The sequence below is a fragment of the Camelus dromedarius genome, chromosome 14 (genome assembly GCF_036321535.1).
Source record: "Camelus dromedarius isolate mCamDro1 chromosome 14, mCamDro1.pat, whole genome shotgun sequence".
In the NCBI taxonomy this organism is placed as follows: domain Eukaryota; kingdom Metazoa; phylum Chordata; class Mammalia; order Artiodactyla; family Camelidae; genus Camelus; species Camelus dromedarius.
The window spans coordinates 53,558,229-53,585,942 of record NC_087449.1 but is presented as its reverse complement, the minus strand read 5'-3'; the positions used below and the strand labels follow the sequence as shown (position 1 = coordinate 53,585,942).

General features: G+C 46.7%; 1 protein-coding gene across 1 annotated transcript in view; it reads right to left on the bottom strand.

Annotated features, from left to right (window-relative positions):
* LOC105100720 (RH-like protein) overlaps positions 1–18,673 on the bottom strand; it is a 32,615-nt gene extending 13,942 nt beyond the window's left edge. The window contains exons 1-7 of the mRNA XM_064493912.1: positions 18,516–18,673; positions 10,203–10,389; positions 6,205–6,355; positions 5,427–5,571; positions 4,847–5,013; positions 3,173–3,310; positions 830–960 (exon numbers count right to left, since the gene is read on the bottom strand). Coding sequence (XP_064349982.1) covers positions 830–960; positions 3,173–3,310; positions 4,847–5,013; positions 5,427–5,571; positions 6,205–6,355; positions 10,203–10,389; positions 18,516–18,663 — 1,067 coding nt within the window. The 5' untranslated portion in view covers positions 18,664–18,673. The remainder of the gene's footprint in view (positions 1–829; positions 961–3,172; positions 3,311–4,846; positions 5,014–5,426; positions 5,572–6,204; positions 6,356–10,202; positions 10,390–18,515) is intronic.
* Between the last annotated feature and the right edge of the window lie 9,041 nt (positions 18,674–27,714).

The window sequence follows — 27,714 nt, the reverse complement described above, 5'->3', positions numbered from 1 at the left end:
AGCACTTTGAAAGCAGTCAATCAGCAGTTCTGATTGTCATCAGTAATATTATTATTATCATCACTATATTGGTTTATCTGGAAAAATCTATCCCTGTCTTGTGCCTAAGTCACTTTTTTCATTTTATGTGAGACACGTTCATAAGATAAACAACTTCGAGAAGGTGATGGCCAGGGTTCTGAGCACTGCTGTCCATTGCCTGGGGGGCACAGGACCTGACTCTGGCCCAGAGGCCCACGTTCCCACCTCATCGTGAGACCTCAGCCAAGCCCCTTCCCTCTCTAGGCCTTCGGGCTGAGCTGTGCTCAGCATTTGCCTACATTAACATGTCAAACCCTCTTAACCACACAGCGCCTGGCCTCAAGTAGCTTCCAACAACCCTCTGAGAAGAGGTACTATCATTATTTTCATTTGTATCAGGCGATGGAGGCTCAGAGGTGTTAGGTAGCGTGACCCAGCTAGTAAGAGGTCAAAACCAGTCTGACCCACAGCATACTTCACCACAACCTAAATTACCATGGGTTGAAAAATGGACTCAGTCAACTTGGGCCTGATTGCTCTGCTCTGTCTGCATTTGGGGATGCCTCAGGACTGTCTGCCTTTGCCCTGCACCTAAGCTGCCAGCTTTGGAAAGAAGTGGCCTGGAGAGGTGATAAGTCCATACCAGGTAGGGGCTGGGCAGAATTTCAAAATAAATTGGCCAAGAAATATTCACTGAGGCCTTCTGAGTGCCTGGCCCTTAATGCATGCCCCCCACCCAGCCAAGGGCTCTGAGCACACTTCTTCCCAAGCTGGATGGGATAATAAGGGGCTGAGCAAAATGACCCACATGGAAATATCTGTCCACATGACCTGATGCGCCATCAGCACAACGTAGATGATCCCTCCAAGCAGACCTGGCAAGCCGAAGGTGTAGTGCACACCGTAGGTGTCGTGGATGTTCAGCATTTGAAAGCACACCTGGGGACAAACACTATTATCAGCAGATCTACATGTGGGAATAACATTCCTTGCCCACCCTTTCACAGACTCTTGGCGTCCAGGGCATCTGAGGTGATGGGCATTAGGGCGCAACTAAGTAAGTACTTCTCAGAGTCAAATGTGCACTCACATCACCTGGGGAGATTGTTAAAATGCAAAGTCAGATTTAGTGGGTCTGGAGCCTGAGATTCTGCATTTCCAACAAAGTCCCAGGTGATGCCAATGCTGCTGGTCCCTGGTCCACACATTGATTAACAATGGTCTAGCCCAGGCACTACTCACATTTTGGGCTGATAATTCTGTCCCATGTGTTGTAGGAGGCTTAGGATCCCTGGCCTGTACCCTCAAGATGCCAGTACCATCCCTCACCCAGTTACGTCAATCAAAAGTGTCTCCAGAGATTGTCAAATGTCCCTAGGGGCTGATCAAGACCCACTGGTCTAGCCCAGACTTAACTGCCATCCAAGAGACTACATGGCTGATGAAAAGAAAAGCATCCGACCACACCTCCAGACTCCCATGCCGTACTCTTTCCATTTCATCACTTAGCCTCCCAGATGGCCTTGGGCAACAGATGTGGATATCAATGCAGATTTGATCAAGCTAGTTCCCTTCTTAGAATCCCCACCATTTCCAGAATAAGACTTCAGACTCTTCAACTCGCCCAGGAGATGTTCCCCAGCACCTGCCATCGCTCAAGGCTCTGGTCCCACCACAATCCCTGCTGAACTTGATGCTTCAGCCATAAGAACATCCGTCTGTTTCCTAGTTGGGCCGCATGCTCTTCTCATCATTGAGCCTTTGAACACCCTGTTCCTTCTGTCTGGAGGACATTTCCCACTTCTCTGTCTGGCTATCTGTCAACACTCAGCTGAGACATCTGCTCTGGGAAGCATTTCCTGACCCATCTCAGGCCAGATGTGCTCCAGTAGCAGTTATCACACTGTGCTGTGTTTATTTGTCCATTTCTCTCCCTACACTATAGCTTGGGAGGCAGGATGACTACTAGAACATGTGCACTGAATGAATTAATTAATTTTAAAAAATCAGTGAATCATCTTTGAATCTTTCCCCCAGTGATAGAATCAAGGAACCTGAGGCACAGAGTAAGTGACAGACACTGAGCCTGATGATAACTTGTTTTTTTGTTTTGTTTTGTTTTCTGATGATAACTTGTGATACTTGTTTTGCTGTACATTTCCTTTCATCATAGGGCCTCAGAGCCAGAGGAGATAAAAGACATGTGTTTCCATTCCAAAGATGAAAATCAGATCGCCCCATCTTTGATAAGATCAAACTGTTGGTAATACTTCCTTATTTGGGGGTGGAAACTGCCTTCCTGAATATCCACAGTTCATCCGAAAGTCTATTCCTTTTTCCTCTATCAAGCCTTCAAATTGATGAAGATTTGTTCTTAAATATTTCTCTTGGGAGTATAACAAATTGGCTACAATGGAGTACTCTGATATTATCAATATCTGTTGAATATTGAAGGAAGGAAAATGCATCCACTTAGAAGAACTAAATAATCAAATGTGGACATGACCTGGACTATCGCCCAGCATCTTTCTTTTGGGTGCTGCCCTTCCCGCCCTCATTCACGTGGTTCATGGACAGCAGCCTGTATGTATGCTGTGCCCTACCTCCCATTCCCAGCCAAAGACTGGCACGTTATCCACGTTAGACCAATGATCGCCTTCTCCAGAGAACTCAGAATTGGGGTCAAGGGAATTCACCTGGCTGCTTTCTTGAAGAGTGAGACTACATTCCACCGTGTGGAGTAGGAGTAGGACAAGGGGAGGGAAGTCTGCAGAGTAAGAATAAAGCAGATATTCAGGAAAAGCAAAAAAAGAAAAAGAGCAGGGACTTTGCAAGATCCCCACAAGACTCCCATCCCTGGTACTGGCCATTCCTGGGCTCCCAGCAGCATTCCTGCCTTGGGTAGTAGCCTTACAATGAATTCCTTCTTATTCCTGAGTGAGCTTGAATGGGTTCTGTTACTTCCTCCCCACCTAACAAATGTGCCATCCAACATGGGTGGGTCCCTCACCCAAGCTTTGAAGCCAAGTTGACAATTGCCAACAGCTGCCTAATGCAGCCCATGGCACTACATGATGACACACTGTATTCCCAGGGGCCTGGGACCTTGGTGTGAGCCAAAGCAGCAGGTGTTAGTTTCCCAGCTCCTTACCGACAGGTACTTGGCTTCCAAGATGGAGATCAGCCCAGCCATAAGGCCCAGCAGCATGGCAAGCCAAGGAGAAGGGATCAGGTAACAAGCGGGGCCCACAGCCACACCTCCTGCCAGCACCGCATTGTGGATATGAATCTGCAAAGAAATGGCTTGTGGGTAAATGGAGTGAGGTAAAGAGGACACTATCTCTCCAAGATACTTGGTAAGCTGGTAGCAAGACAACCCTGTAGCGTCCTCCCTGCTTCTCTGATCCTGAAACCACCTCCTCCCCTCTGTTGAGACTTCATCAGTGGTCTTATCTCACCCACTTCTCAGGCTCTGGGAACAGTCACCCTGACTGGGAGTCATTTAGCTTGAAAGTGCAGTTACTCAGCATCCTAGCCATGCTCACACCCAGCAGTGATGTGTTCTTGGGTGCTTAACCATTCAGTGCTTCAACTTTGCCACCAGAAGCATGGGGTTTTGACTGTACCTACTTGATATGGTTATTGTGAGAATTGAGACAGCTACCACATGTAAAACTCCAAGCCCAATGCCTGGCATAGAACATGAGTAAACGTCCAATAAATATAAGCCATTATAATTTTTACTATTTTTATTATTATTACTGGCTACTTGGTACCTAGGCCTCCCTGTAATTATTGGACCCAATTCCCAATAAACTGGCCCTTGTCCCTGGGTCATGTCTCCACTCTGTCCTTTGTTCCTCTAGAACCCGGGCCTTGCCAGTTCTTGCTCTTACACTGCTTCCTTCTGCCCTTCTCTGTTCCACCCAGATTCCAAGCTCTGGGCCCTGGGACTGGCTTCTGGGATGCCCTGACCTGATGCCTACACCTACCTCCCTGGATGTCCCCATTTTGTCTGAGTCACCACTCCCTGTCACCATGGAGCTCACCTGTGGGGACCCTCACCTCCCCTTAGTGCTGTTAACCTGTCATCCATGGCCACATTCTCTCCACTCCAGCCCCCGCTGTCTGTCCAGACTTTTTCCCACCACCTCTGGCTGGTTGACCTCATGTCCCACTCAACATGGGGACTTGTGTTTTGCCTTCAGCTCTACTCTCTCACCCATCTCTCCTCCCAAAACTCGCACAGGCAGTCTCCCGGCCACGTTGATAATAGCAGCTGATATCCGCCCAGGTCTCGCCCTGTGTGAGGCACTTTCGTGCATTGTCTAGCAAGCGCCACTTTTCAGCGGGAGGCAGCTGAGACTCCAAAAGTTTAAGTGGCTTGGCCGCTGTCACATGGCTAGGGAAACAAAGTTCTTTACTTCTGACTCTGTTCATTCTATTCTTGAAATTTCTTGGGGGAAGGGGAGAGACTAATTCCACCCCCATTTTTCTCTACTGACTGCTGTTCACGTGGCTGGCTTTAGTAACTAGCAGAAACGGGGTTCCAACTTGGGTTTGTTTGATGTCAAGGCTGATAGGTTTAATCACAGTCTCTAGAGAGCCTTGGATCACTTGCCGGTCTCCTACGTGCCAGGGCCCATTCTGACATGCCAGCGCTGTCTGGGCTGATGCCCCACGGTGCTGCAGACAAGGCTCCATCACCTGACATGCTCTTTCCCAACCCATGGGGCTGCGCTGGGGGAGGGGACATGAATACGTGTGTCAGGTCTACATGATCCAAGTGCGGCCCGAGGGACAGTCCCCCTCCCCCTCTCCTCACCATGTTGATCTTCCCTCGAGAGTGAACCAAGGCTGACACCAAGATGGCTGTCACTGCACTGACCGCAAGGGCATAGTAAGTGTTGAACACAGCCTTCTTCCTTTCGCTCAGTAAGTCCAGCAGAGAGGAGTTGAAACTCGGCCAGAATATCCACAAGAAGAGGGTGCCTGGAGGCCACAGAGTGTCAAAGGCGGGAACCAGTACTCCTGCTCCAAAGCCTGAGCCTCCGGGGGCTTCAGACAGGAGACTCCTGGAGCTAGCAAGTCTCCACTCGGTCACCCCTGTCCTTTTCCTCCACCCCCAGGCCCGGCTTTCTTCACTTGTCCAATTCCCTTCTTTAAGTTGAGGACAAAAGGATTGAGATGTAACAAGTCTCTCCTCTCCTTTGGATACTAATGAAGAGAAGTTCCCTGGAGGGGAATGCTTCATTCAAAGGTCTGAATTCATCAAATGCTATTTGAGGAAACCAGTCACTATAGAGGGGCTTCAGACACCCAGGGCACGTTGGTGAAGGAGAAAGACTTTTCTGCAGAGCCTCTGCCCACCCCAGATCTGAGACCAATCCCTAACCCGTCCTTACCGAGCATGGCAAACAAACTGGGACTCGTTGCCATCTGAGTTTCCTGCTTCATTTCTTTGGGAGGCTTTGGGAGGCAGTAGGATGCAGTCAGCCCAAAATAGGCTGCAAACACATGGATGTACATCATACTTATGTGGTTGTCCATCTGCAAAAAAAACCAGTAGGAGCAGTGAATGTCAGCGTCCTCTACCCACGGGGAATCCCCCAGGTTCCTCAGAGAAAGTTCTGCACTTCATGTAGGAGGTGTGATTTGAAGTCAGGAGACTGACCCAGCCCAGTTCCCCTTTCAGAGGGGCCCCGTGAGCTTTCTCGTTTGTGATCAGCTCTCATCTTACTTAATCATACCTGACCTTGGCAGGGCTATGGCAGAGGAGCTGGGAGAGCCATTTGGACAGGCTTCACCCGCACAGCTGGCTTCAGCTGTAGACTTTTGACAGTCTCCCTCGATGAGATCCCATGTACAGACACATGTTGACTGGTTTGAAAGAAGACGTTGGCCATGTAGCTCATAGGACCACTGCCCATGGTGTCCCAGGAATTAATTCTCTTTTTGTACATCCCATAATCATATTGTGAATAGCACAAGCAACAGTACCATATTTTAGAAGTTAAAGGCATTTGTTTGCTCTGTGTAAACATTTAGCATAGACCACACTCTTGTAATCCTATTTTGGCCAGTCCTTTTTTTTTTTTTTTTTTAATCCCTGAAGCCTTACCAAAGGCTTCTACCTGCTCGGCTCTCATCCCAGAGGTCCCTCCTCACAGCACCATGACTCACATTGAGGAGTTTCTTGCCAACTATCCTCGTGGTGCTAAAGGCTGTCAGCTCTATCAGCATCATCAACACCAGCTGCACTAGGTTGACCTTCCCCAGGACGGTGCCCGCTGAGATCAGCACAGATGTAGCGCTCATGGTGGCCATCTGAACACTGGGGAGAGTGGGCAAGACCGGGATGACTAAGAAGGAAGGATGCCTCTCATTCATTCATTCATTCACACATTCAGCAAACACTTGTTGAGGACTTAGTCCCTGTCTTCAAGAAACTGAAGACACAGCCCGAGAAGTAGACACAATTTCTGCTCATGTGGGGATGGATGCTGCTAGGGGCAGCTACACTGAAAGACTGGTCTGCACACATGCATCTGTACTGAGGATGCTCCCAGGATCTCAGAAAAATGTCAAGGTGAGTTACAGAGGCCTATTGTTCCCACAGGCGCCCCGTCTGGGATCTGACAACTGGGATTCAGCCCTTGGCTTCTCTTTGGCCGCCATCTCTCACAGATGCTCAATAGAGGGCGCTCTTCACCGGCTAGCCCGCCTGCCCTTTGGCCAGCCATGACACTCATCTCTTCCTTTCCACCTTAGTGAAAAGAGACTGGGTTTGGAAGCAGGACAAGCCTGGCTTCCAGTTCCAGCTTTTCTACTTGAGCAGTTATTTAATCTCACTGAGCCTGTTTCTCCATCTGTAAAATAAGAATGATGATAATACTTATCTCATGGTAGTGCTGTTGGGGAGCAGAAGGAATAGTCGTACATATGTGTCTAGAACACCATGACTGGCACAAAGAACTAACTCAGCCCTATTACTGATTCGTTCCTCCCCTTGACAAATGAGCAAGCTTAGTGTTGGGATTCAGAAGGAGAAAAAATTTTTGATTTCCAGGCACTTAGGATTCAGCTGGGGAGATAACCCTGTCGATTAAGACGATGTGCGATATCATGAACCAAGAGGGGCTCACTGGAGAGAGAGAGCAATGTGAACTGGATTCATCAGGGAGGGCTTCCTGGGGGAGGTGGCACTGTGCAGGACAATCCATGGTGGTTAAACCAACCCATCCTCCTCTGGGCACATTGCTGAGACCACGCCCCTCCCCCTAGGAGTTGATGATAATGCAATAATAATAATAATAACAACAACAACAACAATCTGTTGAGCATTATGTATAACTGGCTTGAAACTACATCAACTCATTTAAATTTTAATGCTCCAAGTAACCCTCTGTAAATGGTGCTAGGGTACCACTAATGACCTCCATTTTACAGAGAGGACATTGAGACTAGAAGAGGTGGCTTTTTTTGGTAATGGCCTCACAGCTAGTTAATGACAAACTTAAGGGTCAATCCCACCCAGTTGCCGTGGATCCAAAGCCTGTGCTCTGAAGTTTGGAAACAGTCTTCCCAGCAATTGCTGCCAATGTAGTGTCCTGCTTAAGTTTCAAGGACTTCAGAGGGAAGGTCAGAGCAGGTCCAAGGGTATGGGGAAGGAATCTCACAGGGACCAGGAATTACTTAGAATAAAGTCACTCAGTGTTTCACCGTGGCTGGTCATGTTAGATCTTCTGGGTGAGAGCTCTTTTTTTTTTTTTTTAAAGGAGGGGATTTAAAGGACCTCGTGCATGCTAAGCACAAGCTCTACCGCTGAGCTCTACTGCCGTGCCATGTGTGAGTGCTCATTTAATTGGCAAAGGCCTAATTCAAGAGCATGTGTGCTGGTGGTGGGCTTTCAGACCTCCCGGGCCAGCTGGGACTGCAGAAGTGTTGAGACAGTGAGGTGCAGTACCCAGGACAGTCTCTGTCTAGGCTGCCTAGGTTGGAATCCTAACTCAGCCACTTCCTGGCTGTGTGGCCTTGGGCAAATTACTTAACCACTCTGTGTTTCAATGCTCTCACCTATAAGGTAAAGGCAAGGTCTTTGGAGGAATGTGAAAGCAAAGTGAGTTAAGATATGTCAAGCTCAATAAGGGGGTTGTTTATTGCTATTATAGGCCCTCCTGGACCTTTCAACATACAGCATTAAAAATATCACAACTTTTAGAGTTCTTTTTCTTTTCATTTTTGCTCCAGTAACCATTTACTAAGTCCTTACTATGTGAAGGAAACAAAGGAGGACAAAACTGAATTAGACCGGCCCCTGCCCTGAAGGGACTGGTCATCGGTGACTCAAGCAGAACCAATTCAGTGCCAAGTCAGGCTGCGCGATGCGGGTGAGGCCGAGCAGGAGGGAGAGGGCCTGTCTGGGAGGCAGGCCTGGCCACCGCCCACTAGCCCAGCCAGAGCCGGAAAGGTCAGGAAGGAGCCCATTGTTCAAATCCGTGAAGCCAGTCCCTTTGAGGGTCACAGCTGGGAGGATCCAAGGGGGCAGGGCAGGGCAGGGGCGTTCACTCAGGCAATAAATGGCCTCTTCTTGTCTTTCTAGATTGAGGCAAGAGCAAACAGATCTCTGCAGGCAGGACGTCAGAAGAAGGGGGCAGCCTGGAGACGCCTGGAGACCAAGGTGCAGGAGGCTGAAGTCTTGTGTGACCTTAAGCCATGGCAGCAGAAATATCGGACCAGGACCATCCTGTCAGAATTACCCCCCAAGTGCCCTTTGTCACTTCCCAAGTGGTTACTGGGGTTATTGAATCCCCATGGGGGTTGGTTTACAAGCCAAAAGGTGGAGAGTTTTTCCAGGGCCAGTGGGGAGCTGACTAGACTGTGTTTCTTGTCATCGTCACTCTGGAGTGTGTGGGAAAGGTTACAGAGAGTAAAAACTGAAGCCATTTCCACCATTTAGCTGTGTGACCCTAGGTAAGTGTCTTATGCTCTCTGAGTGTCTAGTTCCTTGCCTGTATACCAGGTCAGACCCCTGCTTGGAAGGGTGAAACAATGTTTGTGAAGCTCAGCACAGAGCCTGGCTCATGGGGACATGTTCAACAGCAGAGCCCAGAGGTTTAGAAGGGTCTCAGAGGGGAGGGTAGAGTGGCCTTGAAAGGTGAGGGGGTCCTCAAGATGCCCAAGGAGGGATTTATCATCACCTGGGCAAGACAGAAATTCAGAACTGGATAAAACAAAAAACAATTCTTAAAGAAAAAATTTACCTAGCTCCTCCTATTAAGTGTGAATACCTTTATTTACATATCTATCTATCTATCTATCTATCTATCTATCTATCATCTATCTATCTATCTATCTATCTATCTATCTATCTATCTATCTATCTATCTCCATTGCAGCTCAATGCATACACACACACACACACACACACACACACACACACACATATATATATATACATACATACTTCTGTGTAACCATCACCCAGGATAACAGAGAATGTTTACTGCATCCCATAAGCTTCTTTTGTGCTCCTTCCTAATCAATGAACACCATTCCCTAGGTAACCATTATTCTGACTTCTAGCAACACAGGTTACTTTTGCTAGTTTTTCGAATTTCTTATAAAGGCATCTAAATAGATCAAAGTTAATTGAAAGAAACTAAAGGCATAGTGATTTCTTCTCCATAAGCATTTGAGGACGGAGAGTACATCTTTCTTTTCAAGAGACTATCACTCTGATTGTAGATTTCTGTTTTGTTTTGTCTAATCTCTATTCATTTTCTTCGAACTTATATTTATGGTGTAAGTTTACAAAATCAACATTAATAAAAAAAAGAAAGGACACAGGGAGTGCCATAGATCTGGGCCCTTTGCAGTGCCACAGAGTAGCGTTGTGAGATAAAATAGGAGACACCAGTTAAATTTGAATTTTAGACAGTGTGAACTGGACTTACCAAGGAGGGCTTCCTGGGGAAGGTGGCACTGAACAGGACAATCCATAATGGTTAAACTAATAATTTTAGACCAACAATGAGTAATTTGTTAGTATAAATAAGTCCTGAATACTGCATGGTGTTGATGCTGGAAAGAGAAGGGGACATCCCAGCTCTTCTAGAACCTACCCTCTTGGGCCCCACACCCCCAAGGACCCAAAAGCAAGCCTGCAGCCATCCAGTTACCTGGACAGATTGATGACAATTTTCGTAAGGGAGAGTTGCTTCAGGAAGCCATCCAGTAGGACTGTGAACTGCACCCCGAGGGCCAGCAAGAAGAGATTGAAGGCTACACTGCTCCAGCAGTGTCTCCGCAAAGATGTGTTGAGGAAGCCCAAGCCAAGGGCCGCCATGAGGATCACATCCTGGATGACTGCTCAGGGAAGAGACGTTGAGGAGGAGGGAGAGGCAGATAAGGTGGAAGGTTGTGTGAAATTAGTGTTTTACAGAACGGCAGCTGGTAGGGACATTAAGGATTATTTAACAGTGCTTGGCCAAGTTACTTCTCCTCTTTGAGCCTCAGTTTTCTCATCTGAATAATGAGGATAACATATACACCATGCAGGGAAGGGTTAACTGAGCTCATGCTGATTAATACTAATGCTAATACCGCATTCAGTAAATGTAGCAATTATTGTTATTAAACATAATGACATGAACACGTGCTGAGCATCAGGACCATTCCCCGGCACATAGTTAACACTCAGGAAAGGTAATTACTCCGGCTATTGAGAATCAGGTTCAACCTCCCGATCATGCACATGAGAAAATAAGGCCACAGAAGCTGGTGACTTGGCTCAGGTCACACAGAAAAGAGGGGGCAGAAGCAGGCCCAGAGTGCATAGGCAAGAACCAAATTATCTTGGCAGAAAACAGCTCTCCCACTTTGGCCACTACTGAGAGGGACGTAGGGGGCCGGCTGAGAGCACCAGGGCATCTGGGTGACCTTCACCTCTCCCAGCCTCAGACCCTGTGCAGAGGCTGCTGGGGCAGGTGAGCACGAGGGACTTACCTATTGTTCGGGAGGGGACCAGCAAAAGGAACAGGGTGGATGCTTTGAACTAATTCCAGGTTTGAAAAACGGGTAACGGTTTAGGCTCTGGAACCAGATAAGCTTGGGGTCATATCTGGGCTCTGGCACTTTCCGGCTGTGTGGCTTCATCTCTCTAGTCATTTAATGTCTCTGAACTTTTATAACAGCCTACATTTATTAAGTGTTTACCAAGTGCCAACACTGTTTTAACCATTTTGCATAAACTCTCTCATTTAGTTCTCACAACCACCCTTCAATTTGGGTGCTGTTATTATGACCATTTTACAGATAGGAAAACCAAGGCACAAAAGGATGAAGTAACTTGCTCTTGCTGGCAGAGCTGAGATCTAAACCTAAACCGCCTGCTCTGAAGCCTGTGCCTTGACCTATCTGCTCTCTTGGTGTTCTCATCCATTCAGTGGGGAATATAATCATACCTCCCTCGTCAGGTTGCAAGAATCAAATAGTATAATGCACATAATTTCTCAAAATAGTAAAGACTATTTTATTAACAAACATCAACTATTTTCACATGTGTATAGATGCCTGGAGAGAGAGCTTGAAAGAATTTTTCCCCCTAGGGAGATTATGTCTGGGTTGAGGAGAGTTTTACTTTTTTTTTTTCCATTTCAGTGTTAAAATTTTCTACAACCAGCATGTAGACAGTAAATTATTTTCTTTTAAAGGAAAAAGGCATGGGCTTTGAGGTCAGACAGTTCAGTTTGACCGCAGCTCTATTGTTCCCTATTCGGTTAACAATATAAATTGCCAACATTTGACTGTTTTGACCTATAAAAATGGCAATTTATGTGTTTCACCCTCTTAGTTGTGCAGATTTACAGGTTGCTTACTTTCCCCATCAGCTAAATAGGGACAATTATCCTCCTGCCTCAGAGGGTGCTGGGAGATCCAAAGGAAGTCATGTCTTTTGTTCAAGAGCCGGGTACAGTGCCTGGCACGTACGTGATCATCACCATCATCACCCTCACAGTGATAATGACTCACCTGGTCTCCACTGGTCTCCAGCCTTGGCTCTGATAACAAGGAGGAAGCTTTCACTTCCAGAATTCTCCAAAGCCTCTTCAATTTATATTTAAATTCACTTTCATTGAAAAGTACGCATCCCTAGGGTCTTGCACATAGTATGTGGGTGAGTGTTGATGATCCCATATCAGCCTGACAACACCGGGATGTAGGAGACCTGGGCACCTCCATGTGATCTGGGGACTTGGGCAGTGGGTAAGAAGTGGGGGTTCGGGAAGATTCAAATTCTTGCACTTTCTTCTCTGACATGAGGGAAGGAGAGGTATCGGCAATGATTCTGTCTTGCATCCTCTTAGGAATTGGGGTGGAATGTGGGTGGGCAGGGCACATTTTGTATAGGGCAATCCTCTTGGGATTGCTCAGATTCCTTCAAAAGCCAAGCAGGAAACTATGTGTATGAAGGGTACAATGCTAGGGTCCGGACTTCAAATTGAAGTTTCCATGAGTAGAACACACTTCCATTTTCCTCTCATTTTATAGAAGGGGACCAGAGAGAGTCTGTAACTTCCTCAAGGCCACACAGCATGTCAGCAGCAGAACCAAGCTCTGAATTCCCGGTACAGTGCCCTTCCACCAGGCTGGGCTGTTTCTTTCTCTAGTTTGCCCTCACCTCACTAAGGGACCTTGGGCAAGTCCCTTGCCCTCTTTGGGCCTCAGTTTCCCTATCTGTAACACGCAGGAGTCGGACTTGATACTCTCTAAGGACCTCACCGCTCTGGCGTATTCCTAGGCAGGGGTCAGTGAGTGGGGACAGGTGGAGCTCTAAAGATTAGAAAGTCAGAAGCTCTTGGTTGGGGGGCTTTATCAGGCACAGCTGCAATGCCTGCTGCCAGGTCTAGGAGCTCAGGACCTTCCTCCCAAGGCCCCACCCTGTCCCTGAGGGAGGGGTTGCGCTTCAGCCAGGGGGATGAAATTACGGTGTTAGTTTCTGGGAGCTGTTGACAGAGCCCATTCACCCTTCACCCCAGACTGGTCAGTAAATCTCGTATGATTTCAAGGCCTCTCTTCCCTCACCCCCTGCATCCTCCTACATCCCACAACGTGGACCCCAACTTCTATCCCAATTGAGGGCCTCCCCACTGATGTCAGCCTCCACCTCTCAGAGCCTGTGCCACGCCCCACATGAGCTGCTGGTCTGATACACTAATGGACTCAAGGTGTCCAGGGGTGACAAGGAATGGATCGCTGCGGGGGGGCCCCAATGACTGGGCCCCAGTGGGGAGTTTTACAGTCTGAAACAGGCCTTCGAAGTTTATTAAAGTCCCATGACTTAGAGAAAATCTAACTTGGGAGTCCTGCAGGGCAATAATTACTATCATTGTAACAGCGGGCACATATACGATGCCCTCCACATACCAGGCACTGTTCCAAGTGCCTGACAGCCTTAACCTACAACAACCTCAGGCAGGAGGTACCGTTTATTATTCCCACTTTACAGATGGGGAAACAATGGCACAGAGAGGTGCTGTAACTAGCTCAGGTCACACAGCTAGCAAACTGTGGTGGAAGATCTGAATCCTGACTCTGTGTTTAACCACTATGCCATCCCGCCTCATCATACAGCATATCCAGTGTCATGTGAAGAGTGTGGGCCCGAGTCAGGTTGTCAGAGTCAGAGCCTGTCTCTACCTCTGTGTCCCTACTTCCTCATCTGTAAAATGGTCTGAAACAGAGGCACCTGCTCAGCGGACTGGTGAGCAGGTGCTGGTTCGCTGGCTCCTACAAATCGCTTAGCCTGGTGCTGGGTGCTAGTAACTAAGTGTTAGTAACTATTATCCCATGCCTGCCACTTAGCTGTGTGACTTTGGGCAGGACTGTTCCCTCTCCTTCGACCTGGCTGTCCCTGGGAGTCTAGTTCTCTCTTCCCACCCACACTTGCCCCTGCCCTATGGCCTGCAGACACTTCAGCATCATCAGCTCTGAGGCCAGGCCCTGGTTTGGTCCCTCAGGCCCTGGGCCCGACCTCCACACTGTGCTCTCCACCACTGGATAGGAGGACCTCTGCAGCCCTGGTCTGGGACCATCCATGGAATCCCATGCTGCCTTCCCTTCCCCCACTGCCTTAACTCCCACCCTACCCTCACCCCTGCAGCAGTCTGGGAAGAGAAAAAGAGATTGCCCAATCAAAGGGCAGCCAAGGCTAAAATGTGGAAGGTGCCAGGATTTGGGCATATTTACATGTCACTGGCAAAGCCTCTGTGGTCTCTTAGTAGCTGTCCTTCCTGCTTCTAAGGAGTGCAGAGGGGAACTGGGTGGTAGCCACAGTGCAGGGCCTAGGATCATCCCCCAATTTGGCAGCTTTCAAGCAGGCTCTGTGTGATAGACTGGCATAGTAATGGCCCCCAGTGAATCATGCCTTCCAGTATAGACCCCGCCCACCCGAGTTTGATCTTGTGATTGGCTGATTGGCTGTGGCTAATGGAGCATTAGCAAACACGATACAAGCAGAGGCTTGAAAAGCACCTGGGCACTGGGGCTTGCCCTATCTTACTGTGGTAACTCCTCAGCTGCCCTGTGAAAAGCCTGGGCTAGTCTGCTGGAGCCATGTGGGCTAGCTGCCAGCCAGCACCAACTGCCAAACATGTGAAGGCAGTCATCTGAAGCCATACAGCCCCAGTCAAACCTCCAGGCTGGAGATGCATGGTAAGCCTAGGTGAAACCAACAGAAGAACTGCATCGCAGAGTATGGCTGAAATTGCTGAACCACAGAATCATGGTCGGGAGCAAATTAGATGATTGCTATTTTAAGCCAGTAAGGTTGGGGGCAGTTTGTTATGCAACAGTAGATAATAGACACACTGACTTCCCCTAAGTACCTCACAGGCACCTCAACCCCAAGCCCAGGATGAATATATCACTGTATCTGCTCCTCCCCTAGCACTTCTCATCTCAGGAATGGGCACCTCCATCTGCCAAATCATATGTCTGAAGCCATCCTTGACTCCTCCCTCGTTTTCACCAAGTACAGCTGATTTTACCTCCGAAATATCTCTTGAATCTGACTCTTTGCTTCTTCCCTCAGAAGGTGCTCCAGACAATCTACGGGGGCTGCCAGAAGCAGAGACTGCACTTTAAGTTCTATTCATTTTTACTTAAAAAATAAGAAATTAAAGTTTATTAACAATAAAAGCTAGTGTCCTTTATCAGTCTTCATATGTGTTCATTCTTTCAATCCTTTCAACAATTTAGTGAAATAAGTACTATCATCATGTGACAGAGGTTGAAATGGAGGCAGAGAGAGGTTGAGGGATTTGCCCAAGGTCTCACAGATAAGAGGCAGAGGCAAGATTTGAATCAGTCTAGCTCCAGTAGTCCCCAAACTTCTGTGTGCACTACAGTCTCTTAGACGACTTGGTAAAACACAGACTGCTGGGCCCCACCCCTTGAGTTTCAGAGCAGTAGGCATGGATGGGGCCTGGGAACTTGCATTTCTAACAAGCTCCCAGGGGATGCTGAGGTGGCTGATCTGGGGACCACATTTTAAGAACCTCTGATATAGGTTCTTCTACCTCTAAAGGCACTTGGTGAAGTTTGCAACTCTGCAAGAGTTTAATGTTCAGATGAACCCAGAAGCCTCTTCTCATTTGCTCAGGATGTCAGACAGCTTAGTCTCCTAGCTTTAGAAGATGTCCTTAGGGAACATTTGGCCACCAAGAAGGGAGTGACACGTGTTTCTCCATATTCATCATGTTGCAACTAATGACAGGGTTTTGTTTAGTTTTGTTTTAAAATTCATCTCTTTATTATGGAAAGTTTTAAGCATACACAAAAACAGAGTGAGTAGCACAGTGAGCCTCTTGTCCCCCTTCCCAGCTTTGATGACTGTCACACGGGGTCAACCTTGCTTTTATTATCCTCCTCTACTTGTTTTCTTCCTTCCTTTCCTTCTTTTTTTCTGGCATGAAGCAGACCCCAGACACCATGTCATTTCTGTATGCTTCTCTAACAGGGCCTTTAAAAACACCCACCAGGCTCCTATCACACCTAACAAAACCAACATCAATTCGTGTATATGCTAGAATATTCACATTTTATTCAGATTTCCAGATTATCTCAAAAATGCCTTTTTTTTAGAATTGACTGGTTTAAACAACTTATTAGCGTTTACATGGACTGGATTAGATTAAGTGGATTGACAGAACATGACTTAGTTTTAACTCAACTGACCTTCACAAAACAGACTGATGGCTTAAATGAGTCCTGCCAAAAAACACAGACTGAAGGCAAAAGAATACTGGCAGTCAAGCACACAGAAACAAAAGGGCAGAGTGATACTTCTCTTGGGCAGACTCTTCGACAGTCACATTCAAAGTTTTAAAAAAGTCAGTCTAATCATATCTGACAAGAAATCAAGCAAGATAATTTGAAATTATCCAGAAGACTCTAAAGAAAAGGATTATACATCCATTATCATTACTGGTAACAGTGGACTTTGCCTTAAGAGTGACTGACACCATTATGATCAGTAATTTCAAAATATTATATGTTTTATTTTGATCACTTTCACATTTTCTAATTTGTGTATATGTATTATAATGTACAAAATATATTAATGTAGCAGTACTTAAGTCTAACATTGCCTGTTTGATAAAATGGTGTTCACAATCAGAAAAGTATGAAGCCCTCTGGTCCATTCTACACCACAGCCTCTGCACTGGCCTCCCATTTCGAGTCATCCCCCATGCCAGCCCTGGGATGGCTTTCTCCATAACCCAAATGTGAACTGATCACCCCCTTTTCCCTAGTAGATCAAAAGAATGAAGGGCAAACTTCTTGCTCAACACAATGGGTCCACCATGCCCTGCCTCCCTCTTTCTGCTCCAAAAACACTGCAGTGTTGAACCCTAGCCTGGTCCAGTCCAGTGAGTGCACACACAGTGGTTCCTGCTGTGCGCTCCACTCTCCACTTTCACCTACCGAGGCTCCAAGTTATTCCTACCGAGGCTCCAAGACCTGGCTGGGCAGTCACTCTCTCTGCCTGGGTTGTGGGCCCTCCTCTGTGCTTGCAAATGAAGCGAGCATCTCAGGACACTTTACATCTATGTGTAAGTAGCACAGCCTAGGAGTAAAGAACATGGACCCTGGATCCATACTACAAAGTTGGAATATTGGCTCCTATGCCTACTGGTCATATGACAAGTGATTCAACCTCACTGTAAAGCAGGGCCATGAAACATCGTTGTTACATGGCGTGCAGATTGAAACCAGGCTGCCCAAGTTTAACCCTGCTGTGCTATTGCCAGCTGAGAGACCTTGGGCAAATCACTCAGTGCTTTCTAGCTTCCTCATATGAAAAATGGAGATCATAACAGAACCTATCTCGCAGGGTTGCTGTGAGGGTTCCACGTAAAGCATTTAGAATAGTGCTTGGTGCATAGTAAGTGCTCAAGAAGTATCAGCTCTAATTGGCGTGTGTCTGGATTCCTCACGGTTTATAATACAGGGTTAAATGAATGAATGAATGAATGAATGCATTGAATTACATTGTGCTAGATTAAAAAGAATTAAATTGAAAGGAATTAAAATTGTGCCCAGGCCTTGCTTGTTTGGCACTGGGGGCACTCTCTGGGCTCGCCCACTAAGTAGTGCAGGGACTTCCCTCCCGAAGCCATCTCTTTACCCTATTTCCACTGCTGAGGGCCCAGGGTGCCTTCCCTTTGCTTCTGGTTAACTATTCAGTTAACATCACTTAGAAACAAGCAAGCACTCACAGGCTCAATCTTCAGCTTTGTCTCAAGGATGTCACTCAAGGAGGCCCTTCTATTATCATAAACAACATATGGGCCCACTGATATACTAGAAAACTCACCTCAACTTTTTTTAAAAAGCAAAAACCACACCATTGTGGACACCTGTCTTGTTTACAGTTGTTCTCATCACAGTCTATGAATATTTTTAGCTGCATATAAAATAACAAGCATTCTACATTCCCCTTCAGCTATAGCTTATGGCTCTGGATTTGCAGACAAAATGCAGACTTCCCAGCCCCTAAGTGAGAATAAAGCTTCCAAAAGGAGGGTGGTACCAAAATGAGAAAAAGGGACCCCATAAAGGGAAACAAAAAATCTCAAACCCAATAACAGGCAATTCCTTGCTGTGAAGGGAGGGGGAGGGGGAGGAAGAAGAAGAGAAGCAAAGAATTGTGAAGACCATTTGAGGGAATTCTGGGAACACAGAAGAGGAGTTCCCTCACTCTGCTTGACAAATCAAGGAGGGCTTCACGGAAGAGGTGATCTCCACCCTGGTCCTAAAGCAGAGACTACACTGATGACTGGGTCTTTGCACAACCAATGCAAGATGAGGGAACCCCTTTCCTTGGAGACTTCATGGAAAGGAACACCTAGGCCCCTGGAGGACTACAGACCTTCTCTTCCCTACCGCAGCTATTTGCCTCTGCAACCACCTCCCCTCTGGACACTCACCTCGAAAGGTCCCCAGGAGATCCTTTTGATCCTTTGAAGAAGTGTCATAGGAGGTGAAAAGTAAGAAGATGAGAATGAGAGCCACCTCTAGCAATAAAGCCCACAGGGGCAGGCAGCCCCACAGAGACTGTTGGTACTTGGAGCCCATCCTGTGTCCGTCTCTGTGCAGTGGTTCCACCAGCATCAGGCCTTACTCCTCTGCCCCCACATCCACTTGCGGGAGTGATAGGGGAGACACCCACCAAAGGTCTTATCTTGGGCTGCAAGGCTGGCTCTGCTGGCTCGTTGTGGAGTTAACGCGGGAGCAGAGGAGCTATGACAGGGAGTGGGGAGACATGCATTTATTCTAACACTAATTGATTCATTTAGTCATTAATATATTTATTCATTTAAGCAGCTGCTGCATTCCTCCTCTGGGTCAGGCACTGTGCTCAGTTGAAAAGAGAGCATTCATTCACTTGACACCCAAACATAAGAATCCTCTTTTACCCATTACTTCCGTTTACCCTCACCATATCCTTGGAAGAGAGGCAGAGAATAGATCAACTCTCCTATTTTACAAATGGGGAAATTGAGGCTCAGATGGGGCTTTGGATTGGCAAAATTTCTCTTTAAAACCTTACCACATGTCAGAGAAGGCACCCAGTGGGCTCTTTAAAAGGATGTGTTGACTGTTGGTGGGAATGTAAATTGATGCAGCCATTGTGGAGGACAGTATGGAGGGTCCTTGAAAAACTAAAAATAGTCTTACTATATGATCCAGCAATCTCACTCCTGGGCATATATCCGGAGGAAAATATAATTCAAAAAGACACATGTACTCCAATGTTCACAACAGCACTACTTACTATAGCCAAGACATGGAAACAACATAAATGTCCATCAACAAATGACTGGATAAAGAAGATGTGTATATATATATAATGGAATACTATTCAGTCATAAAAAAGAATAAAATAATACGATTTGCAGCAACATGGATGGACCTGGAGATTGTCATTCTAAGTGAAGTAAGTCAGAAAGAGAAAGAAAAATACCATATGATATCACTTATGTGTGGAATCTAAAAAAAGGACACAAATAAACTTATCCACAAAACAGAAACAAACCCATAGACTTAGAGAACAAACTTATGGTTACCGGAGGGGAAGTGGGTGGGAAGGGATAAATTGGGAATTTGAAATTTATACCTCTTGGAGAGTGATGGAAATGTTAGTTATCTTGGTTGTGGTGGTGGTTTCATTGGTGTACACATCTACCAAAATTCATCAAATTGTACATCTGAAATATGTGTAGTTTACTATACAGGAATCATACCATAACAAAGATGTTAAGGAAAAAAAGAATGTGTTTAATGAATGAAAGCAAAGAAAAATACTAAGCCCTGGGGAGGACATAGACAGGACCCACAGATAACTAACTCCTCAGAGCTACACAGTTGAAATTATTTCTATCAGAATCTGTATTTAAATCTACCTGTTTCTAAATCTCTTAAGGGCAGATGAGGGAAAAGACAGGAGGCTTGGGTTCAGCTCTAGTAAAACTCTGGCAGGAGTCCTGATCCAGCCCAAGGCTGAAGTGGGCCCTCCCTTTACTCCTTCTGGTCACTTCCTCACAGAGCAACCCAGGACTCTCCCTGGGACATGAGCACTCCAATGCATTTAAGGAAGGCCACTGGCCTCAGCACCCCCATCCCACAATGGAGGACAGTCCGTTTGAATGGGACTTAGGGCACCTGGCCTCAAGTTCTGACCCTGCAGCTAACTTCTTTGACCACATCCATGTGCCTAGCAGAAGGTGTGATATATAATAAGCATCAGGAAAGGGTGGGAGGAGGGGGAAGGAAGAAATGGAGGAATCAAAGTTTTTTTACTTTCTACACTGGCCCCAGCCACTGGCCACCGAGTATAGACTGAATTTATGGGGGCCCAGAAAGTCAAACTAGGATAGGAGTTGCGGGGAGGCAGATTTTGGCCCAGCAAGAGTGGATACTTTCTTGGCCATTCATGAGGTAGTGAGCACCCTGTCACTAGGGGAATGTAAGCAGAAGTTGATGGTTACTTGTCAGAGATGTCTTACAAGTGAATCATATGTGGGTCATGGGAGATTTTAATCACCTGGTAGAATCTTGTCATTTTGTTTTTAGATGAAGAAGCTTAAGACTCAGAAGGTCATAACCAAGGTCATACAGTCATTGGTATCAGTCACTTCTTGCTCAGTACAGCTTTACTTACAGAAGAGAAAAGTTGACAATAGCCTAAATGCCCAGTAGTAGGGGACTGGTTAAGCAAACTACAGGACACACAACTTGCCACCAATATGATGGTTCTGAACATGGGGACAAATCCAGAGAAAAATGCTTTTAAGGTATATCAAAAGTGTCAGAGAGGATATATTACTTGGTGAAAAAAGAAGTTATGGAACAGTGTGTACAGTATGTTCCCACTTTTGTGAAATAATAATAACAATACAATATGTTAAGGCATGCATAGGAAAAGAAAATGGGCTGCAAACCACTAACTGGTTACTTTTGCTTTAGGTGTTGTTAGGAGCTAACATTTACTTAGCACTTAGCATTGCTCGGCACTGTCCTAGGCCCTTTACAGGTATGAACTCAGCTAAGGAGTCTGTGAAGTGGGTACTGTTGGCCGTATATTACAAATGAGGAACAAACCTGAGACACAGGAAGTTTAGGTGACTTGCCCAAGCTTACGGGGCTAGTAAGTAGTAAGAGCTGGGATTTAAACCCAGGCAGTCTGACTTATGCATCTGGGTGTTTAACCACTTAACTTTAGCTCAGATAACTTCTAAGTCTTCTTCTACCTCCAAAAGTCTAGGAATGTAGGATTCCAAGCCCTCTGCTACCTCAGTAGTAAATAAGGGAGAAAGTGCCAGGATCTCTTGAGGTTGGAGATCAGAAGTCTCTATTTCCCTTATGGTCAGCCCTGGTCCTGATTTCTGGCCTTCTTTTGGCCATCAGCATTTGGTATGAACTGGGTTTCATTAAGGGGGGAACTCCTCTGTGAGTAGGATGAATGAATGTGACTCCTGCTGGCCTGGGTCCTGTACCAGCAGCTTGTAAATCAGGCAGCCGGACCCACCTGCCCAAGGGCACCAAATGTCAGGCAGATGGACACTGAAGACTTCCAGTCACTGCTAGCCCCTGGGCTTGAAGCTCCCAGACGGTTGTGTTTAGCAGCTGGAAAACTCAGTGGTGGCATCCTAAACCCCTGTGTGTCCTGATCCTGCCCCAAAGAGGGACAGACTACTTGACAAGAGGGCCAAGCTCCTCACTGAACAGAAAAGCTTTCTTTCATAAAAGGCAGTACCCACTGCAGTGGGCCTCTCTGGTCAAGAGGGAAGTTTTCTCTCTTCCCTTCTGACTCTTGCAAAAGGCCCCTGTTTTCGGACTACAGGTCCAGATAGTCTGACTCCAAATCTTCAAGGCAGAACCTCTGATACTAAGCAGCACAGGTGATCTAGGGCAGAAGTGTTGTAAGACAAATCAAACGTTAATTGCAGACTCTGAACAACAGAGGTGAATGGCTTTTCAGTGAACATGTCTTTCAACTTTTTGGGTATATGTTTGAAATTTTTCATAATAAAACGTTGGGGAAAAAAGCGTTGTGTGTACCTGCCACTTCCAATGCCTAAAACATTCCTCCCCCCAGGCATCTGCATGCTCCCACCCTCACCAACTCAGACCCAAGCAACGTGAAACCAGGAATGTTTGACTGTTGTATCTTCAGCACCCAGGGCTTAGTCCATAGTAGGATCTCAGTAAATATTTGTTGACTGATTGACAGCAGCCATTTCTGGAATGCCAAGCGTTGGGCCAAGCATTTTGCACACATTATTTCATTTACTCTTCTCCTCAAGCCTGTGAGTACAGGCATCATCACTCCCATCGTACAGATGAAAAAACTGCTGCTCAGAGAGTTGATGTGAGTGCCCAAAGCCACACAGCTAATAAACAGCAGAATTAGGGCCCAATCTACATCCATCTGATGCCATAGCTTGTGCCGTTAACTACTCTGCAATTCTACCTTCCATGTACTAAACCACTCACAGTCTCAATTTTCTTATGAGTCAAATAAGATGAGCTGCTTTGTTTTTCTCAGAGAGTTATTATAACAATGAGAATATGTATGTGTGCTTGGCAACGTGTGTTTTGGAAATGAAGGTGGCCAGGTGGTGCCATGACTGTGGCATTCTGGTTTGAGTAGCCAGACTTCCTCCAGGTGTTATGAATCAAGTCAGAGAGATGGCAGCTTCCCTATGTAATCATGCATTTTCTGTAAAAACAGGACTCTATGAGAATATTCACCACACCCTCCTCACCTGAGTCAAGTATGATAAAGCTCAGTCATGGGCACTAACCAAGGAGTTGGGAAGGCCCTCCATCCTCTCTCTGGACGCTTGTTTGCACCAAGGGTGTGATCCTGCTCTTGGCATGCCCAGTTAAAGTGTGGCTAAGTCAATTATTTATTCATTTAACAAACATGAGCTTTGGAGTCAGGCAAACTGGGTTCAAATTCTAGCTCTGCAAATTATTAGCTGTGTGACCTTGAGTAAAATGATCAATATCTCTGAGTCTGTCTCCTTATCTGTAAAGTGGAGAAAATCAATTTTAATCTCATAGGGTGGTTGTGAAGATTAAATAAGGTAGTGCACATGAAGTGTCAGATGTGTAGAAAATACTCCGTAAATGTTAGCAATTATTATTGCACAAGCTTGGCACATTTACTGTAGAAAACTTTGAAAATGCAGAGATGCGTAAAGCTTGCATAAAGCACCCATGATTTCAACATCTCCAAAAACCAGCTCTACTTCTTTGTGCATATATCCTTTCAGGGTTTTTTTCTATTCACGTGAATCTATGCCTTGATTTTTCCTGTAAAAAAGGGATTATATAGCACATTCTCGGTAACTTCCTCTTTTTATGAACCATGTATCCTAAGCAGGTTCCAAGCCAGGAAAAATCTTTCTACAGTACTATTTCATGGTGGCTAAGAGCCCAGGCTCTGACACCAAACTGCCTGGGTTTGAATCTTAGTTCTATCACTTACTGTGTGACCTTAGGCAAATGACTTAACTTCTCTGTGTCATAGTTTTCTCATCTGTAATATGGCACCAATAATAACTGCTTCCTCATAGGGTTGTTGTGAGGATTAGATCAAAATGCACATGGTACTTAGAGAAGTACTTGTACAGAGTAAGGGCTATTCGTAATCATTCTCCAGCTACACTGACCTCCATGGTAAGGATGTGTGATCATTTGTTCGACCAGCTCTCTTTGTGGGATATCTGGGTTATTTCTAAACTCTTTCTGTTCTAAACACTACTATGAACATCCTCCATTAATAGGGTTCTCTGGTGGATACAGATACATGTATTAGAGGTGGCTGTCCAACGTCTGGATTTTTCCATGACTCCTGTGGGACAGGAACAAAGCTCAAGGCAGCTGGGCCAGCCCAGTCTGGTAGGCCCGAGGGGATAGAAGCAGCTAAAAGAGGTGGGCATGCAATTTCCTCATTTGTGAAACAGGGTGTAACAATCTCTCCCCAGGCTATTATGAGCTCAGTTGAAGCTCATGTACCAATCCCAACCCCTTGGCCATCAGAAGGTCCCATGAGAAGAGGAGGAACAGCCCTGAATTCCTGTCTGGCCCTTGGTCTTTTGATGAGAGCAATGATTTCTCTTCTCTTTCTGTAACATGGCCACTGCTGATCTCCCCTGGTTCCTGATATGGTGATGGGGGTATGGAGGTAGGAATCTCTGTGTCAGGCAGGATGCCTGCCTCATCTCAGCCCAGTTCTGTGCCCTTAGGATCTGAAAGGGTCCTTTCAGGTCTCAGAAGGGAAAGGCTGGAACATGGCTAGAGACCAAGGGCCTTGGGCTAGGATGAGCCAGGAAAATAGAGTCCAGCTGAGGCAAGAGGAGTGAGAGAGAAGGTAACGGAGAAGGACAGACTTACTAGTCCTGTCCCTGGGCTCTTGGCGAGGAGGCCTTTCCCATCATCCCACTCCAGTCAGTCACCCCATCAACAACCCTAACCATCAAGAGCCATTTACAGGCACCGAAGCACTTGCCCACAGCATCAAGGCTTGATATTGCACAGCTTGTGACTTAAGCCAAATTCCTTTACCGTACCAATTGCATGGGTTCCCACTGTGACCAGCTTTGGATGCCATAATAAAGAGAATGGCTTTTCTCTTGCAGGCACTTAGTTTTCTCATCTGTAAAATGGAGCTAATGTGTTCTGCTTCTAAACATAGGGCTTGAAGTGTCTACAGGGGGGATCCTGGCACTGGTTCACAAATGACTCAACTAAGGACACTGGTGAGTTGACATCAGAATTGGATCTGGAACCCAGACTTCCAGATTGTTTCTTCTTGGGCCATCACCCTGAGATTCTCTCTGCCCTTTCTCTACACACACACACAGCCCTATGCCCAAAAGAAACTCCTGGCCAGTCCACACTTCTGCCACAGAAGTATGGAATGCCTTGTCAGGAACCTATTTGATGGCAGGTTAGATAGTGAGCTCCAGAAAGCTGCCATGTGTCCCCAGCACCTCCCTCATCTTTTCTCTGGTTATTCACCTATCTATTCCACAGTGTGCCATGGCACTGTCCTAGACAACAGGGACAAGCAGGGAGTGGAAAAGACCTCAGATATGGCCCCTAATCTCACAGGGATGACTGTATTAGTCTCTGGACCAGGTTATCTGGAAACTTGCAGTCATGGAGAGGAGGGCTATTCAGGTCTGGGGGCCCCTATTCAGTCTGGAGCCATGACCTCACCATGTACCTAGGCCTTCAAGCCTCCAGTCATATTTATTTAGGTCCCGCCTGTATCCTTCCCCATGAACCAACCTGCCTTGGCAAATGAAGTCTTATTCTGTCACTCCCAGCAGAGCATTCTGTTCAGATGCTTTCACAATGATGGGCAGCCTTGGTGAAACTTTGAGCTCAGAGTTTGTTATCTTTGGCTGCCCAGTGACACTTTATCAACATGCTGCAGTAGAGGTGAAGGATGAAAAACAAGTATACTGTTAACAGAAGTTACTTGCTACTACCTACTGCATGCCTGGCCCTGAGAGTTTGTTAACTGGTAAGCCTGCAAACAAACCTGAGTGGTAACAGAGGCTCTGAGGCTTTCCCAGGCTAGTAAGTGGCCAAGCTGGAATTTCAATCCTGGTCTGAAAAAAGCAGGTACTCTTGCCATTTTTCTAAACTGCATCTCTACAGGGTATGGATCCTATCCCCAAGAAGCTTTTCATCTGGGTGGATGAACAAGCCTCAGCCAAGAAACTGCAAATTAGAAATAGTACTGAAGGAGATGCTCTGTGTGGGATCAAAGGCACGAAGCAGGGAAGATAAGGTTGTACTAGTGGGTTTGAGGACAGTGAGTAGAAATGGCTTGCTTGCCTGAGGAGGCCTGGTAATGAGGGGTGGGTTCCCACTGTGACCAGCTTTGGATGCCAAAATAAAGAGAACGGCTTTTCTCTTGCAGGCACTGGGTGATCTCTGAAGATTTGGCAATATAAAGTAACAGAGGAGCAGTTGAGGATGATGCATTTGGTATAAATTACAAGCTCCTTCTTGGGGTGGGTTTTTATTTAAGGGGGTGATCACAGGGCAGAGAGAGGTCCACACATCCCAGGACACAAAATGGCATCTGCTTCCTGTAAGTTTTTTAAATGTGCTGTTAAGACCATCTAAGGGTCCTACTGCTGGTTAAGTTGCTACAGCCACTTGATAGATTTTGCAACCATCAGAAATATTTAGGAAGGGTGAATTATAACATGCAAAAATGCTTATCTTAGATAAAGAACAGGATACAAAATTGAATATCTAATGTGATCACTATTCTGCTTAATAATAATAATTGTAATAGTAATAATAACATCACCCACGGGGGAAACTGGAAAGGGAAGAAAATATAGAATGCTAACCAGTAGTTGTGTTAAGGTGATGAGATCCATGGGTGTTTTTCCCCTCCAGCAACTTTTCTACATTTCCCGTTTTCTTTAAGACATGCATTCTTCTTTTTAACATGTGTTCTTCTTTGTCTTTCTCTTAAAAGAAAATCTTTGCTATCTTTTCTAATTGTAATTTTGGCATACCTACGTTCCAGGGGACTAACGAGGAGTAAATGAACAAACAGATGCAGAGCACCAAGGACGCTCTAGGCGCAAAATTGACGCTCTAGGAATGTTAGGTGAGAAGGGTCAGTGCCTGGCATCCTCGCATCCCCAGCCCCCTACTCGGTAGCTGATACGCTCCCGACGGCGACGCTCGTCGGGCCCAGCGGGCGCGGTGGCCGCGGAGCCCGCTGCCCAGCCCGCCCTGCGGACGTGGAGCCCTGGCCACATCTCCCCCACACACCCGCGGCAGCCTTGCGCGACGTCGCGCGTACCCACGGCCCTGCCCCCAGTGACGAACCCGGGGGCGGGGCTACAGCAGCCCTGCCCCGCACCTCATCTGATTGGCCGCCGTGCTGTCACCACGTCGCGGGAAACTGGCAGTGTGTGTGCGTGTGCGTGTGTGTGTCTGTGTGTGTGTGTGTGTGCGCGAGGTTTGCTTTGTCATTCGTACCCCCGTCGCTCCCTAACGTGGCCGGCTTGACCGAGAGCTCCAGGATCTGCAGAAAAGGCCCCCGGCGCTGTCCACGGCGCCTCCCGGTTGGGGAGGATGCTGCGAGACCCTTACATAATGATGCGACTGACTGGAGCACAGGTCAGCGCAGAAACAGCACATGCCGCAAACCCAGGCCTCCCGATTTCATAGGGTGCTAGTGATTGCCTACAATGAAAATAGCACAGTAAGGTCTAATGTGGATATAACACAATGAAACGCAATTCAATAATAATGAAATTTACCTTCGCAACAAGGCATAATATAGGATGTTATATTTATAGGGCCTATTTATAAGCCTCTATTTTAATCTTTTCTGATAGGCCCAGACGCGGGCCCACAAGCCGTAATGATTGGCGCACTCTTCTGTCCTTCAAAGGGGCGGGCTCTAAAGTCCGTTTTGCCTCAGCGGGCCCTGGGATTGGCCGGCAGGGGCGTAGCGGCTCATTCGATTGGCCGCGAAGGCCGTCCGTCGGGGCTGAGAAGGTGGGGCAGGCGGCTGGCTGGTGCTCGGGCGGGCGGGCCCCGGAATTGTCATTTCTTTGTTTCCGAAGGCGG